The following is a 13,722-nucleotide window of genomic DNA, read 5'->3' as shown; positions in this document are numbered from 1 at the left end:
AAAGCACCTTAACGAAATCCTTTGTTCGTACGTAATCTGCATATGTGCGCTTAAAACTAAAAGATTACTCTGCTCTCGAATGATGTGTATAAAATTGGTTTCTCATCAATACCATTCATCATTCAACACATTCATCATACAGAGGCACTAAAGCTTATCAATCAGATTCTTTTGCGTTGAAAGAATCGACTCTCATTCAAAGTATTCGATTTGTGCTTAAGTACTTAAGTTCTAACAATATATTCCAGTGGGAGAAATAAATATTAATGGTACACCTGTTTTGGTTTAGAATATAATGGTGTGTCTCAATCCTTCGTTTCGATTAGAATCTTTTGATATGGACGTATTAAAAGTAAGAAATGTTGGATAAATAGGCGGGTTTGGTGCGAAAGTGTGATAAATAGTCATGGGATGAGTAATGCTCAAGATGTAATTCATATAGAAATGCACAAAGTTTGGCTCTTCAGATATTCAGATATTTTGATAAATTAATTTGAACCGAAGACAGACTTTTGGAGATATCTTTAAACTCTTTTTAAAAGCAGAAAAATGTTCATATTGCGATTTAATATTGCGATTTATTGCGATTCTCTGATAATATGCATAGTTTAATTGCGTGTATAGTTTTAGTCTTGGCTCCTTCAAGCTAACTACAACATAGATCTTAGACTTTGGAGATTCTACATAACTTAAATGTGTGTTTTAAGCTCAATTTTTAGTACGAAAGGACAAGGCAAATAGTCGGGTTAGTTTATTGTCATTTAGAGAATATTCTACGTAATATTGTACGTATCAAGTGATGAAAAATGAATATAAAAAAATGCTGAAAGAGAATCTCATTTATGAATTTATATTTCAGACTTTGAGGAACCAGACTTTTGAGAAAAAAGTGGTATTATTCGAGCGGCGTATAAGAGATATGAGATTGCACAAAATATAACTTTAAGGAAGTATTTGCCTTATCAAAAAAATAAACAAAAATGTGAAAAAGAAACAAATCCTCATCACAATAAATCCGTTCGATTAAACTTTTAACGATTTTTAAAAAGCAATCGTTAATAAACAAAAAAAGCTGACTTGTGCACAATTTGCATATTTGTGGCTCTCGAACCTTTCTGTTATCAGTATCAGTAACACTCTAAAGTAAACCTGAAGCTCTATGTCTAGGCAAAGCTTGGACGTAACTGGGTGGCTTCTTATAAGGACTCTGAATCCCCTTCATTTGGGAGTTTCCGGAGGAGCATTGGCCATTCCAAACAATTCCTCATAGGAGGGAGCTGAAATGAAATAAAAGAAATAGATTAAATAAATCCTTTTTATGAAATAATTGAATCCTTACGAAGCTCATGCGCTCCTGGAGGCTGACGGGACTGCAGAAGCGAAGACGATCCTGAGGTGGATGGCAGCTGACTGTATGCTGGGACCCCTGATCCTGCTCCGGCTGTAGCAGGAGATGGTGCTGCATTTGGTGGCGGTGTCAGGGCAAGGAGAGAGTACTGGGGCGACTCTGGCAGGGGATAGGCGGGCAGGTGAGGAGGTGGATATGACTGCACCATCAGGGGGCTGGACGAGTAGGGCATGTAGGGCACGTTGGAGCTGCGCAGACTGGTCCTGGCCGAAGGACTGCCGTACTGCGATGACTGCGAGCCGGAAGTGTAGGATACCTCGACACCACCCACGCCACCGCCCACGGCCGGACTCAAAGTGGCCGCCGAGGAGTCGGAGGTGATGGAGTTGATGCTGCTGCATTCACTAAACTGCGAAGAATGCGACGGCGAGCCTATCGAAGAGTCCAGCGACGGGTAAACGGGGAGCGTGGGCTCGAAGGGATTGCCAGTGCCCACATCGGGACCGGGAGGCCCATCATTTGGGCGCGGTGGTGGCGGTGGACGCACGGCTGACTCTCGATTGGAGGTGTCCTGTGAGTACACCTTAAAGGGAAGATTTAGCACCAGATTTTTAAAGAATCCTCGCAGCACAGCCTCCACACGCAGCTCATACACGATGGTGATAACTCCACTCATTTGATCATCCGTGGGCTGGGTTCCCTCGGGCAGGAGCAGCTCATGAGCGAAACTGCGCTCGCTTTTCTTCTGCACCGAGCCGGTTTCCTTGTTGGCCACAGAAATGCACTCCACCTTCTGCACACGGAGCGGCACGTGACTATAATAGGTGACATACTGGAGTACAGTGAATCGCAACTTCTCCACGGCCGTGGTGCTGTTGTTTATCACGGTGGCACAGATTCTTAGGGGCTCGCCTCGGACAGCAAAGTCCTCTGGCAAAAGGGCCAGCAGGCTTATGGGTCGGGTGCCAAACAAGCTGATCGTCTTGGTCACCTGCTTCTCCAGAGGACTGGGCACGCTGCGGTGCGATGCTCGCAACGGCATGTACTTCACCACCGTAAACGGAATTGTGTGCCGTTCGTCGAAGGTCCACGGCCGCTGGATGAGTACCCGCATCTTGTACTTGATCCCGCCGTAACTGCCCTTGAAGCTCGAGGGCAGTTGCCTGCCAAGCGCCACCTCGAAGATGAAGGTGTGCTCCCCGGGCGAGAGCTCCAGGCCTCTAGGCTCGAAGTCCGGCAGAGCCGTCTCACTGTGCTCATACACCTCTTTGCTGGTGTAGAACAGACTGCGCGAGTATTCATTGTTGTTGGAGTTCTTCCGGAGGATCTCGATCCACTTGCACTTTCCCTTGCCGGTCACCTGGACTTTAATTGCTAAAATATACGAAAAAATAATTTTATTTAATATTATAATTTTACAAATACTTAAATTTCTGTAATATTTGTGTAATATGTATTAAATGTTCTTTTTATAATTAACTAAACCAACTTAAATACAAAATTTTAAATATTTTAACTATCAATAAATGGTTCTTGTCTTGACTATTTTTGACATGTACTTATACATGGGGGAAAAAACAAATACATGCAACGGTCACATCCTTTTAGCGTGGTCGGGTGGCAACGCCAGACGCAAATTTCCGGCAACATTATCGGAGCAACACGACTTGGCCGAAAATATTTAATATTTTTTGCTAAAAAATTACAATATTGATTAAAATATTGTGAAAAACAAGGAAAAGGCAGAGCTATCGTTGGTCAAAGTTCACAACACAATAATAATAAGTGGCACCCTCTTTAAAAGGTTGAAGTTTTCTTATCGTCTTCCTTTTCCAATCGGCTCCCGAAAAAAAAGGAAAAAATATACAAATGTTCTAGGAAGTAGAAACGAAAGAGTTCAAAATGAACTTTGAGTATATTGGCCACGCCTTGGGCTACCATGGGCAGCCAATGCAAAAGATTTGGGATGACGAAAGGGGCGTGGACGACTTGCGGCTGATGGGACTCACCCAGGTGAACTACAGCGTCTACCTGGAGCGCCAGAAGTACTTGACCTTCCAAGAGCGGGCCAAGCGCCTCAAGATGCACCAGTTCCTGGCCAGAAAGGCTACCGATCTCTATGATCGCAGCCTGGTGGCCAATACTATGGAGGATAAAGTTCTGGCCCAAGGTAGGATTAAGTAACCATCCAAAAAGTAGGACAAGAATGAACCTAAAGAACATAATTTTTCTAGGCAAGAGTAGTATGGTAGTTCAGCCACCCTACGAGTTCTTCCTGTCGCCGAAAGATAGACACAAGGCTTGGACGCAACGCCTGGAATCTCTGAAGCAGGGTGACATCATATACGCCTCGGTGATAAAGGTGACCTCTACAGTTCGGCTCATGGTAAAGCCGCTGTGCACTGCTGAGCCCGTTTGTTCCTACTTGGCTGACATACCCATAAAAGTAAGTACTAAAATCTTACCAAGTACTAAGTACTAAATCATGTATTTCTTGCAGGCCCTAATCATTCAGGACTACTGGGGACCTCTGCCACTGGACAAGCAGGGTAATCCGCGCCCCTTCACAGTCAACGACATTCTGCGCTGCGAAGTTTGCAACATCTCCGCGGAAACGGAGCGAGTTACTCTCAACATGATCGGAATGTACAACAAGTCACCGGACTTGAAGTTGGGGCTCTGCAGTATTGAGGACTTGCCAAAATACTACAAGTAATGGTGGAATTGGAAACAAAAGGCACCACAAAACCTAATCATTTCAAATCTTGCAGGAAAATACACAATTCTGAGCATCCATCAGCGGTGCACTATGAGGATCGACTCACCGCCGCTCTGGAGTTCCAGAACCCCAACTGCGACGCCCTCTTCCAAATGAACGGTCTGCAACCGAATGAGAACCTCACCCTAATGAGCCACTTGAAAGCCGGCTTTCCAGATGCAGAATACGCCACGGAACTGCGACAGAAACAGGCCTCCCAATGGGCATTCCGGTAAGTAAAGACTTAGTATTATAGTTTGAGTTATTCTACAGTAGAGATTGTGTGTGCCAATCATATCATCACAAATCACTCATCCATTGCACCGATCCCACCTTTTCCGACTTATCAGCTCCGTGGCTGATGGCATTGAGCACTTTAAGAACGGCCAGCAGGTCGAGGCCTTTCAGTGCCTGAACAAGGCCCTGACCATTGATCCGCGCAATGTTGAAGGCCTTGTGGCGCGTGGGGCTCTGTACGCCAACCGCGGCAGCTTCCTCAAGGGGCTGCAGGACTTCGAGAAGGCGCTCCACCTTAACAAGTATCATGTGAATGCGCGCAAATACATGGGCGAGACGCTGGTTGCCCTGGGTCGCAGCTACGAGGAGGAGAACCGCATCCCCGATGCGGTGAAAGCCTACACCGACTGCCTCAACTTGCTGCCGCAGCATGAGGAGGCGCGTCAGTCTCTGGATCTACTGCAGCGCCCCCAGTTCCCAGGGCCGAGCGGTAGTGGCGTTGTAAGTGGGGACGGTAAGCCTAGACTAAGTACCGCGCCTGGCGGACACTCTTCAGACGAGTCCAGTTCCTCGAGTGGCAGTGAAAGTGAAACCGAAGATCAGAGTAAGTTCCAAGGCGTGGCAGGTGTTCCCAACTCTATCCTATTTCCCATTTTAGCAACCAAAGGAAAGGTTAACTTTAATAAACCCTTCTATGCCCAGTCCCAGGCGAAGGGTGGGGACAAGCTGGCGGTTATTGATGCCCAGAAGGCCAACGAGTTCCGACTGGACGATGACGAGACCGTGTCCAGTGTTCGCAAGCTGCTCCGCGAGGCCAGCAAGCACAAGAAGGCAAAGAAAAAGGGGAAGAAGAAAAAGGACAAGAAGGAGAAGGAGAAGAAGCCCAAGACAAAGACCAAGGAGGAGGATCCCCTGGAAACGCTCAAGAAGCTTGACTTTAACGAGGCCTACAGGTAAAGTGCCATTGAAACATCTTTTAAAATGTTTAAATATATGAATTCTATTGCGATTTCTCTGCTTAAACCATTTGATAGACAAAGCAAGTATGTACCAAGAATATTATTAAAGTTTTAAGCTGTAATTACACCACTTAAAAATAAATATTAAGAAATTCCAGCTCTCATTAGCGGTGTAACTGCAGTTTAAAGTTCCAGACTACATTTTTTTACCCGCAACTTCTTTTTAGGCTCATGAGCAGCGCCGGAAATGAGGCAGAACTGAAGGCCAAACTGAAGAACTACTTGCAACAACAAGGTGGCGGTGGCGGTGGCGTTGCCGGTGACCGTGATTCCCCTCCGCCTGCCCCACCGTCTCTCAAAAAGACAACCGCTTTTGAAAAGCGAGCCAACTTTGACGACATGGGACCCAGCACTTCCCGCCATGCGGTGGCCAATTCCGTATTGAACAACGAGGAACCACCTCCGCCACCAAAGTTCCAGGAGGTACGGAAGCCCCCGCAACCGGCAACCAAACTTTCGTTCCAAATCAAGAAGCGTCCGTTGCAAATGGATAAGTTTGGACTGATTCGTCTCGCTGCCCCGCCTGAGGGAATGCCAACAAGTCGGAGCGGCAGTTCCCGCAGTCGTACCAGGAGTCGCAGCCGCAGCCGGAGTCGTTCGCGCCATCATCGGCGTCGTCGTGATTCACGGCGTCGCAGCTCTTCGCCGAAGCGTAGAAACCGTCATCGGTCACCATCCAGGTCCCGCACTCGCTCCCGATCGAGATTCCGCTCTCGGTCAAGGTCTCGCAGAAATCGCAGCATCTCGAGGTCGCGATCGCGCAGCCGCTCCCGTTCTCCTCCTCCAAAACGCTATGGGAGGGGCCGATTTGTTAATCGCCGGTCACGCTCTAGATCACCACATCGTTGGAATGCTCGGTCACCGTTTGTGAAACGGCGCACTCCCTCGCCTTTCGATCCCAACCGTTCGCCCTCGCACTCACCCGCGTCCCGACATCGTCGCCACCGTTCCCCATCCCGATCTCGTTCGCGTTCTAGGAACCGCTCGCGCAGCTACAGTCCGTACCGCTATTCGGGACGCTTTCAACATTGGGGTCGGGGTCGAGGTCGTGGTCGTGGTCGCGGGCGATTCAACAACCGAAATGCTTGGTATAACCGGGATGCTCGCTCAGGCTCGGACTCGGATCCAAATGGTAGGGACAGAAAGAGGAGTTCATCGCCGGAAAAACAATCCCCACCGCAGAGTTCGGACAGACGAACTGCTAGTGCAGGTGGTGATGAGAAAACTGAACTGATCAAGGATACCGCCAGCAAGGATTAGGGCCATAGGAGCTGCCCATAAACATAAACATTAACTTAGATGTATAGGGTTCCTTTCAGGTGTAAGAATTACCTTAATACTTAATTTTGACATTTACGATTTGCGAAATTTGTGAAAACAATACCAATATCGATGTTCAGAAACCAACTAATAAAGAAGCTTTCGAAGCAAACTTTTGGCATTAAATGATAATCCTTAAAAAAAGTGTTTTATTTCGGTTCCTTTGAAACTTTTAGGTAATTCGTTACTCAAATGGCAAGTTTATTTTGAAGTTTACTCACAATTTTTTAAAAATAACTGGTAAGTTGATAATACTTTTACACCTATTATCTATTACACTTTAAGTTTAAATTTAAAAGTTTAAAATTTAAATTTAAAAATATATTTTATTTCAGTTTTTTCTTCATTTAGTTTAGAAATAGTACGATAATGGAATACCCTAGCCAAGGACTGGGTAAGTAATGATTGTGTCAGTAAGACAGATATTAAGGGGCTATACTCAGTTGCACCCAAAAAAAATCAGCTTTTTTTTAAGATTTTTACGAAGAGAACTTAAGATGTTTCAAGACAATTACTTACTTTAATAATTTAATTATTACCTTAAGAAGAAGCTTTTAAAAGAAAATAGCATGAAGATTATAAAAAAACATTTCCAATTTGACTTCTGTAGCTTTTGTAAAAAAAGCCTTCGAAAAAACAATGGAGCTTTGCAGTGATCTCGTTTTAGTCGGCTTAGAATATCCCAATTCGAATAAATTTATTGATTCTTTTATTCTTTACGTACATCAATGTACGTAATTAACGAAGAATTTAAAAAAAATCCCATTTTTGGCAAAAAAGCTTAACTTTAAATTAAAAATTCCTTTTTTTGCTGAAATGTTTCCATTAAATTGAAGAAAAAAATAGTAATAAAATTTACAAAATAAATTCCTACCTGCAGAATATATCCAAGAAGATTGTGTATACATTTTAGACCAATCATTTTATTCATTTTTGAGAAATCGATATCACCGACTTTACAAACACTGTATATCTATATAACACTATACATACAGTGTTCTGAAAATATTTATCGGATGGAGTTCAAATTGTGAAAGGACATAAACATTCATATATGAAGATAAAAAATGTTTTTGAAAATCCAAACTGAGTATAACCCCTTAACGCAAAATGATTACAAAAATAAAATAATTTTAATGGAAACAAGCGATTAAAAATAAGAAGATAAGTATTCGCCAAACTACTCGATTTTTTTTCAGTTTTTAGTTGAAAATGAAAGATTTATGTAAAATATCTTTTAGCCCATGGAATACCGGCCCATACCGAAGTCCAAAGTCGGTGCAGTTGAGACCCCCTGTTCGTGTTGCACCCACTCACACACACACCCAAACACGAGAAAGGGGAGCCGCGGAGAGCACCCAAAGGAGAGCTGAGAGCGCAGAGAAAACCCCACAGCAGTTGGCCAAGTATTTGAGATGGCAGAGCGAGGACGAAATTGAGAAAACGAAACGAACACCGGCTGTCAGTTTTTGAAATTGTTGGAGAGGAGAGGAGAGTAGAGCTAGAGCTCTGGCATGGAGAGCCAAGCACAGACCAGATAAAGACTTGTTTCATTTGATATTCGCGGCACTACCAAATCAAATACGCTGGAGTTTACGGGGGAACCGGCAGCGTAGATGTGACGCCGATTTAGCATTATTAGCTGGCAGTTATCGCACAATTAGTACGCGGGCGAGAATTAAAATTGAGAAGTCAGGCCAGGCACCTGTGATACGTTTTATTCCCAAATCGGTTCGGTAATCGGAAGTGTCGGACAACAATAGTTTGGTGTAAGTGTGAGAAAAAATCGTCTTTAACAGCTGCTACTTTACATAACGAAATGCTAATGCTAAGTGAAAGAATGCAAGTGCAAGAATGCAGAATTGCACACCCCAAAAATATAATAAAAAGACACGCGCGACTTTTAACCTATTCCATAATTTTCCACTTGGACTTTGAACGATAAGCACGACAACAACTGGTAGTGCGGAGACAAAGAACATACATAGGACCAACAAGCCACGCTTGCCTCTCTTTCCAATGTTTACTACCAGTTGTTGTTGTTGTCTGCTCTCTGGCCAGTGCGGTGTGCGCTACACTTGTTGCCATGCGGCTTATTGGCACGCATATGGCGACTGCCGCCTTATGATTTACGGTTTTATCTCGAACCCGGGTGATAGCCAACAGTTGACAAGTGTTTTATTATAATAACAATAAATTGATAGTGTTCTTGTGCCAAACTCAATGGAATCTGCTCAGTCTTGTGATTCAGTCTTCATAAAAGCCAGAAAGAAAATCAAACTTCGGGCTAAGCCGAAGATCATACACTCTTGCAGTTGCTTCATACTGAAAAATATATGGACTTTATAGACCCACATTTATACAAAGGGTATACAAAATAACAAGAACTATTTGACCTTCATCAGTGGGTATTGTATTATTAAAGCACCTGGCAATCTAATCAAACCCTGGCAATAGATTGTGAAAAGCGGTCAACAACTTTATTCTATGTAGTCCTATTTTTGGTTTTAGTGGTTTTAGCCAATCAGTTATTAACCTCAGCGTCACTTCCGCATCTTGTAACCTTTCTTTAAAACTTTCTATATTGCAGCCCAAAAATATTAGAGGGAGAGGAACAAAACCATGTATTCAAAAATCTTTCGCACTGTGATAATCGGAGCTCCAGGCTCCGGAAAAGGCACCATTTCCGAACTTATCGTGCAGACCTTTGGATTCCTGCACATTTCGTCTGGGGACATTCTTCGCCAGAACATCCTGAACAACACCGACCTGGGCAAGAAAGCGCGGCAGTACATCAGTTCTGGAAGACTAGTGCCGGATGATATTCTGAACAAAACAATGCTTGGTCGCATCACAGAAGTGGGAAACAAGTCCTACATCCTGGATGGTTTTCCACGAAACAAAGCGCAGGCCCAAGTGCTGGCGGGCAGTGAGCAAATTGATGCCGTCATCAATCTCGTAGTTCCCCACGATGTAATCATTGATCGAGTCAAGAACCGATGGATTCACCAGGCCTCAGGAAGGGTCTACAACATTGGCTTCAACGATCCCCAGGTGCCTGGAGTAGATGATGAGACAGGCGAACCGTTGGTGCAACGCGAAGATGATAAGCCCGAGGTGGTGAAAAAACGGCTGATGCTGTACGACGAAATAATGCTTCCAGTTTTGGATTATTACAAAGAACGGGGTTTAGTCAGCACGTTTAGGGGTTCCAAAAGCAAGGAGATCTGGCCGCGAGTAGAGCTCTTTCTCAGAGAAAAGATCCATAAGTGCCGTTGATCCATATGTGATCCAATGCCCGTACTGACATTGAATTCCACCTATTGGGCACAAAATACCAATAAGTAACGATTTCAAAAACAAGTCTAGAGGTATAAGAAATAAAAAATTATTTTTTAATGCTTTTCAGGATAATCATGGAACTTTCATAGAAAATTTAAACAATAAAGCAAACCCCCATTGAAAGCCAACCTACAATTGTTGCATTTTCTATGAGAAGCTATGGCTATCTTGAAAATATTACGTCATGTGTTTAATTAAGTGCATAGTTTTTCTATAAATGTGTGTATATGTACGTTGTACATATGGCTAAGAGTCAGATGGACGCAAACAAAATAATTGAATTTGAGAAGCCTTACATTGCGAAATCGAAATTGAACCATTTAGCCAACAGATACTTTCTTACTATAGTCTCCGCAGCTGTTTTTTTATGAACATATTTTTGTAATTGTAGTACGTGCTCTGATAATAAAGTGTTTGTTATATTTGGCGCTGATAACAACCGTCTTTCAGTTTGCGGATAGCTATGCATCTATTTTTAGCGCCTAAGGCGAGCACTCTACTCTGTGCGTGGACTTGACATTTATGGCTTCACCTGATGACACACAAATGCCCTTCTACTTGGGAGTAGCGCATAAGAACCCGAAAGATACGGGATAGGCAATCACAACAGAGAGGTTGAACCTTTACAGTAAAGGTCTCTAAAGTGTGTCAGGTATAAAAAGTAGCTTAAAAAGGTCAATTAAATTATAAAGTAAATCAAAAAAGTTTGTTAAAAAAAAGATTGTATGATTACATTTGTAAGAATGATTATTTGAATATATTTTTATTTTTATTAGCAATGTTTAAGCTAGTTGTTTTATATGAAAAATCGGCGTTGAATAGTTTAATTAAGGGTTTTAAAGTTTTTAATTAAAACATTTTTAGTGCTACTTTGCTGATGACTGGATGTTTTTTCAAAAACACCTTTTTAAAAGTAACCTTTATTTTGTCCATTATTGTGCTGAGAGTGACTCTCTTACCGCTCTCAGACCTGACTTGTCGCTTGGGCCAAATTACGGCATTTTCGGCATTGGAGCAGAAACGCTTGCGCCTCTCTTCGCACGGCCCCCCTTCCATTCAATCGCACTCTGGGAAATGCGCCTGCCATTTCCTGAAACAAATGCCAGAGCACCAAGAGGCGAACCAAGAAGGAAAGTAGATGCAATTGAATTCTTATCGATGAATGAAAGGCGGGTGCAAAAGGCAATTGGAGGAATTCGCCAGGGCCGAAACAATCACAGCATCTGTGGGGGTAGGGGGAGGTTGGGTCATAAAATGGCTGCTTGGCTTTGCTTTGCTTTGTGGAGTTCTTTGTTTATGCGAATGGGGCCGCAACGAGAGTCCAGGGGGCTAGCGGGCAAACAATGGACACGACATCGAAACCACAACTTGCTGACTGTGCGGGAGTTTGAGTCATGGATGATGCAAGCCGGGCTTACGGGGAAATAGTGTTTCAGGGAACTTCCGGTATCCATCCAGAGGTATGCTTGACCTTTACTTACCGCGTATTTTGGTGCGCTTGCTAAGATTCATCCAGATTTCGCCTCGAATTATGTCGCCGGCGAAATAGACGCGATCCGAACTGTCCAGCGTGATACGCAACCGCTCGCTTTCCATTCTGCCAATAGTGCCAATGATGAAGATGCCCCCTCTCTCATCAAACGCTTATCCAAAAATAATTTCGTCATCAAAATGCCGCAACATACAAAACGATGCACTACCGACTTGTATGCAGAATAATAGTACTACACCACACCACACACACACACCCACCCAATTATAACCAGGCCGATTTACTACACACCGCGAGCTTTTTTTTCCTTTTGGGTATAACGTGAGTAGTCAGTCCACTTCTTCGGCAAATTGTAAAACTTCACATGCAAGTTGACACCAGCACTCACAAGTGTTTTGCTTTACGAACCCTGTCGCACACTTTGGGTAATTTAATTCGATTGGCTCGGTTCGGGCGGGTTGAATAATTAAATTTCTTATAAATTTAGGAGATCCGAGCGTTCTGATGTTGTTGTAGTTGCTCTCTCAGCTGTTTTCCGATAGGCGAGAGAGCGCTTTTTCGATAACTAAAAGAAGATTGTGGGACGACGATGCCTGCAATAAATCTCAATTGTTTTTGTTTCAATAAAATATCAATTTTACTCAGCATAAGACTAATATTTACCATTTACCTCAATTTTACTTTTTTTGACTAAAACTTAGGTCAGGCAAAAAACCTTTCTATTTGTGGGTTTCACGTATAATATCAGGAAATTATAATTTTTTAATATAAAATGAATCTGTTAACCTGATTTAACATTAAGTAATACATTTTATCCATACATTTTTGAAAAAAAATATACTTTAAAAAAGAAGAAAACAAAAGTTTTCAAAAAAGGCTAGATATGGCATCCCTGTTCAGGTGTTAAAAAACACAAGACGATAAAAATTTAATTTGGTCATACTAACTGTGCAACCGATAACTGATAACCGATAAAGACGAGGTAGAAGAAGCAGAAGGTAAACAAACATGGTAAGTCGCTAAATATTGTATTTATTATGAATAAAATCTATAATATTTGTACCATTTCAGGCAAGAAATGCAGAAAAGGCAATGTGAGTATGCATATTGACACAACAAACTTAATGGTTTCTTAAACTGCCACTTTATTCGCTGTAGGACAACCTTGGCACGTTGGCGGGCCGCCAAGGAAGTCGAGTCCGGCGAAAAGGAACGCCGGCCGTATTTGGCCTCGGAGTGCCACGACCTGCCCCGATGTGAAAAGTTCCGCCTGGAGATTATCAGGGAGATATCCAAGAAAGTGGCTCAGATACAAAATGGTACTTATAATATACAAGAGTTGTAGGTTCCATTTCTAATCTTCTATTATTTATCTTCTCTCAGCCGGCTTGGGGGAATTCCGCATTCGTGATCTCAATGATGAAATCAACAAGCTACTTAGAGAAAAGCGCCATTGGGAGAACCAGATTTCCTCACTTGGCGGCCCACATTACAGAAGATATGGTCCCAAGATGTTCGATGCGGAGGGACGCGAAGTTCCTGGAAATAGGGGTTACAAGTACTTTGGAGCTGCAAAGGACTTACCGGGCGTTCGCGAGCTCTTTGAACAGGATCCACCTCCGCCACCCAGAAAATCCCGCGCCGAACTCATGAAGGATTTCGATGCTGCGTACTATGGCTATCGAGATGACGAAGACGGTGTTCTGATTCCTCTTGAAGAACGAATTGAACGAGCTGCCATACAGAAAGCTGTGCAAGAGTGGCGCGAAAAAATGGCCAGAGATGGCCGCATCATCGATGACGACGAGGAGGAGGACGAAATATATCCGCTGTCAGGACCTGCTCGTGAAGCTGCCGAAGATGCCAAAGCCAGGGCAGCCGTGGAGGATCCACATGGCTTGTTGGCACCCAAATTTACGGCCCATGTGCCGGTTCCGACGCAACAGGATGTCCAGGAGGCCTTGCTGCGCAAACGAAAACAAGAACTGCTCGAGAAATATGCGGGAGGAGCTAATTAATTTAAATAAACGTTCCATCTTTTGATTTTTAATTTAAGGTGTGTGCTGCTTTTATTATACCCGGTACTTGTAGAGTACAAGGGCCGTTTGTTGGGTATATTGTAGTCGTGTGAATGTATGTAACAACGAGAAGGAATCATCTCCGACCCCATAAAGTATATATATTCTTAAACAGCCGAGTCGATAAA

General features: G+C 43.4%; 4 protein-coding genes and 1 long non-coding RNA gene across 5 annotated transcripts; 4 read left to right on the top strand and 1 right to left on the bottom strand.

Annotated features, from left to right (window-relative positions):
- Positions 1 to 599: 599 nt before the first annotated feature.
- Positions 600 to 1,312, top strand: LOC138926780 (uncharacterized). The gene is made up of 2 exons (XR_011443431.1): positions 600 to 745; positions 860 to 1,312. It is a non-coding gene; the product is annotated as an uncharacterized lncRNA (long non-coding RNA).
- Leash (leash) lies at positions 1,137 to 12,050 on the bottom strand. Its single transcript, XM_017246560.3, has 3 exons — positions 11,506 to 12,050; positions 1,340 to 2,722; positions 1,137 to 1,277 (listed from the first exon to the last, which is right to left on the bottom strand). The coding sequence occupies exons 1-3, from the start codon at positions 11,618 to 11,620 to the stop codon at positions 1,219 to 1,221; spliced, it is 1,557 nt and encodes a 518-aa protein (XP_017102049.2). The 5' UTR covers positions 11,621 to 12,050; the 3' UTR covers positions 1,137 to 1,218.
- Positions 2,993 to 6,826, top strand: LOC108128767 (tetratricopeptide repeat protein 14 homolog). The gene is made up of 7 exons (XM_017246559.3): positions 2,993 to 3,518; positions 3,583 to 3,794; positions 3,849 to 4,060; positions 4,120 to 4,338; positions 4,457 to 4,947; positions 5,002 to 5,296; positions 5,530 to 6,826. Exons 1-7 carry the CDS (start codon positions 3,251 to 3,253, stop codon positions 6,620 to 6,622), a joined length of 2,790 nt encoding a protein of 929 aa, XP_017102048.2. The 5' UTR covers positions 2,993 to 3,250; the 3' UTR covers positions 6,623 to 6,826.
- Positions 8,125 to 10,463, top strand: Ak3 (Adenylate kinase 3). Its single transcript, XM_017246563.3, has 2 exons — positions 8,125 to 8,451; positions 9,273 to 10,463. The coding sequence occupies exon 2, from the start codon at positions 9,305 to 9,307 to the stop codon at positions 9,959 to 9,961; it is 657 nt and encodes a 218-aa protein (XP_017102052.2). The 5' UTR covers positions 8,125 to 8,451; positions 9,273 to 9,304; the 3' UTR covers positions 9,962 to 10,463.
- Positions 12,051 to 12,408: 358 nt separating the features above from the next.
- LOC108128598 (pre-mRNA-splicing factor ISY1 homolog) lies at positions 12,409 to 13,566 on the top strand. The gene is made up of 4 exons (XM_017246275.3): positions 12,409 to 12,527; positions 12,588 to 12,610; positions 12,675 to 12,835; positions 12,900 to 13,566. The coding sequence occupies exons 1-4, from the start codon at positions 12,525 to 12,527 to the stop codon at positions 13,532 to 13,534; spliced, it is 822 nt and encodes a 273-aa protein (XP_017101764.2). The 5' UTR covers positions 12,409 to 12,524; the 3' UTR covers positions 13,535 to 13,566.
- The last annotated feature ends 156 nt before the right edge of the window (positions 13,567 to 13,722 follow it).

This window comes from Drosophila bipectinata, chromosome 3R, assembly GCF_030179905.1.
Source record: "Drosophila bipectinata strain 14024-0381.07 chromosome 3R, DbipHiC1v2, whole genome shotgun sequence".
Lineage (NCBI taxonomy): Eukaryota > Metazoa > Arthropoda > Insecta > Diptera > Drosophilidae > Drosophila > Drosophila bipectinata.
The sequence above is the reverse complement of the archived record's forward strand: the minus strand, read 5'-3'. Positions and strand labels throughout refer to the sequence as shown.